The sequence below is a fragment of the Tupaia chinensis genome, unplaced genomic scaffold (assembly GCF_000334495.1).
Source record: "Tupaia chinensis unplaced genomic scaffold, TupChi_1.0 Scaffold000280_1, whole genome shotgun sequence".
Classification (NCBI taxonomy): Eukaryota; Metazoa; Chordata; class Mammalia; order Scandentia; family Tupaiidae; genus Tupaia; species Tupaia belangeri.
Window position 1 is genome coordinate 494,048 of NW_006159763.1, and position 2,980 is coordinate 497,027.

The following is a 2,980-nucleotide window of genomic DNA, read 5'->3' on the forward strand; positions in this document are numbered from 1 at the left end:
CAGCCTCTCCCTCCCTGCCCCAGCACTGCCCTCCCACCCCGCGGTGCCGACCGTGGCCGTGTGCTCTCTCCCGCAGTACGGGGTGGACGTGAGGAGCCGCGACGCCCGGGGCCTGACTCCCCTGGCCTACGCCCGCCGGGCCGGCAGCCAGGAGTGTGCGGACATCCTGATCCAGCACGGCTGCCCGGGCGAGGGCTGTGGCTTAGCGCCGACCCCCAGCCGGGAGCCTGCCAATGGCACCAAGCCGTCCGCCGAGCTGCACCGCAGCCCCAGTCTCCTCTGAGGTCCGGAAGAGGGCAGAGGGGCCAGAGGACGCCACAGCCTGAGACCCTCCCCCTGCAGGCACCAGGGGCTCAGAGACATAGTTGGAGAAGCAGGGATGTGCAGGGAGGACGAGGAGGGGAGCCCGGGAGGGCCCAGAGATGCGTGGAGAGGCTTGCGCCTGGAGCTGCAGCGGAGGGAGCGAGGTGCCCAGCCCTCTGCCCAAGGTGCCGTTGACAAGGGACAGGACCCTTTGGAGGTGCCTGTGAGGAGAGGGGAGCAGGACCTCTCCCTCCTCCAGACCCCTCCTCCCAGTGCCGGCCTCCTGCAGGCCTCCTTCGCAGGCTGGAGAGGGCAGGGCACGGCGCGGGTGCTGGCTGACAGACGCGGGCGGCCCGCAGTCCCATGTAAAATCTGTACATTGAGTATTTATGTTGTGTACATACTCGGCGTGCGTGTGTGATGACCCAATAAACCCGACTGTGTGTGTGGCCTTGTCCCCGTACGTGTGTCCTGCCTTCCAAGAGCGCCCTGTGACCTCGTCCTTCCCACACTGCTCTCCGCCTGCGTCCCTCCCTCTCAGGTGGTCCTGGCAGGGTTCCTTCCTCAGCCTTCCCCGGCAGGGGTACAGCTGGGCCTGTCAGCAGAGCCTCCATCTCTGCCTTCCCCACCGCCCCTCCCCACACCCTGGAAGGCTGTACAGCGAGCCTCTGTGTGTGCGTGCCGGGGGTGGTGGTGACAATGGGCCCCCCAGGGCAGACGGCCACACCGCAGTCCCTTCTCCACCTCCCCTTCCTCTCGGGACTACGCACACACGTGTACCCAGTGTGGTTTTCACGCTGCCAGGACTTGGGCCGTATGGTCGGCCATGGGGGAGCCAGCTGCCTTAATCGCTACGTCCCTGCTGGCCCCCAGGCGGGTCTCCCGGCAGCGGGACTCTGCACTGGCTGTGCCACACCCTGCACTGACCCAAGCGTACCCAAGGATGAAGCACGAGGCTCCCCAGAGTCTGGGAACTGCCCACCAGCCAGGGGTACAGGGAGACACTCGATCCCACAAAGAAGCCCTGGGGTGCCCCAGGGTACGTGGCAGACATCTGTCCATCTCTGGGCAGCACTTCCCTCCAGACAGCTCTCACAGTGTAGACCAACCCATGCCCATGCATATAGCTCTTTCAGTGTAGACCAACCCCTGCCGCTCCAGACAGCTCTCATGGTGTAGACCAACCCATGCCCATGCATATAGCTCTTTCAGTGTAGACCAACCCCTGCCGCTCCAGACAGCTCTCACAGTGTAGACCTACTTGTGCCTAGGCTCCGCCGGTGAGGACACAGGAGGCCGGTCACCGATGGTGGATGGTCACCTCAGCCCCCAGCACCTTGCCAAGCTAAGCTGAGGCAGAGCCCGGAGCCCCCGCGTCCCCTTCTCACTGCATCCCTCAGTGACTGTGGAAGTCCTGAGGACCCTCTCTGCAGGTCCCAGCAGTGAGAACGTGCTACGTTCAGGTCCTCACTCTGAGAGCCTACTGTCCCCTTCCTGGGACCTCTGCTGGTGGACTTGTTCCCAAGTTCCCTGGGGACATGGGGCCACAGAGGGCAGTGCTTGGTGCTGGGTGCCTGCCGCAGGGGGGTAAATGACCAAGTGACAAGTGACACTTGAGAGAGGAAACCAAGTTTATTGTCTCGGCCCACAGTCCCGCTGGCAAGGCCGACAGGAGCCTTGCACGTGGCTTGGGCAGAAGAGGCAGGGCTGTGGGTTCTGCAGGAGTGGGCTCCTGGGCTCAGAGGTACACGGTGAAGAAGTGTGGGCTGGCCAGGTACTGCCTGGCTGTGGAGGCTCCCGCGAAGGCTGGGGCAAACCGCAGACCCCGCCCTGGGCTCCAAAGGCTCTCCGTTCCAGCCTTTCTGACCAGGGGCTCGCTCGCCCCCACGGGGCTGCTCCCGCTCCCCGGAAAGCAGCAGCAGTCTTTACCCTCTGCCTAGCTTTGCTCTAAGAGAGTGCGCCGTGTGGCCCTGAGGAAGCCGGAGGCGTCAAGACTTAGCCTCAATCCTGGACAGACTGGGAAGGAGCTGGCGGGGACCCACGTTAGCCCCATCCTCCAGCCCTGCCAAGACAGCCACGGCACAGCGAAGGCCTGCCCTGGGCCTGGTCCGTGTCCTGGCTGGAAACTGATGCCGCGGCTACTGACCAGTCACCGCTCTGTGTCTGTGGTTGCCAGAACTAGTTGGGAGAAATGAGCCGCCCGGAAGGCTAGCTGGGGCTGCCACAGGGGTGTTAAATACACGTTAGCCCCATCCTCCAGCCCTGCCAAGACAGCCACGGCACAGCGAAGGCCTGCCCTGGGCCTGGTCCGTGTCCTGGCTGGAAACTGATGCCGCGGCTACTGACCAGTCACCGCTCTGTGTCTGTGGTTGCCAGAACTAGTTGGGAGAAATGAGCCGCCCGGAAGGCTAGCTGGGGCTGCCACAGGGGTGTTAAATATGTGTTCAAGGGAACCAGCAGTTAGCGTAATGGCTATGTCGCTGGACTCCCATGTAGTCAACCGCAGTTCGCGTCCCGGACCCGGTGGCTTAAAACTCACGCCGGGCGCGTGTGCGTGCGTGCCCAAGATCCCGAGAGGAGAATGGCGGAAAAGGGATTGTGGTATGACCATCCTCCCTGGGGGGTGATTTCTCGCTTTCTGTCTCTATGTCTCTGTCTGTCTGGCGAGCGCACGCGC

The 2,980-nt window shown here is 63.8% G+C and overlaps 1 protein-coding gene across 1 annotated transcript in view; it reads left to right on the forward strand.

The window, feature by feature from the left end:
• Nucleotides 1-758, forward strand: part of AGAP3 (ArfGAP with GTPase domain, ankyrin repeat and PH domain 3) — a 63,833-nt gene extending 63,075 nt beyond the window's left edge. Inside the window, 1 exon segment of the mRNA XM_006172419.3 lies at nucleotides 77-758. Coding sequence (XP_006172481.1) covers nucleotides 77-283 — 207 coding nt within the window. The 3' untranslated portion in view covers nucleotides 284-758.
• Nucleotides 759-2,980: the final 2,222 nt, after the last annotated feature.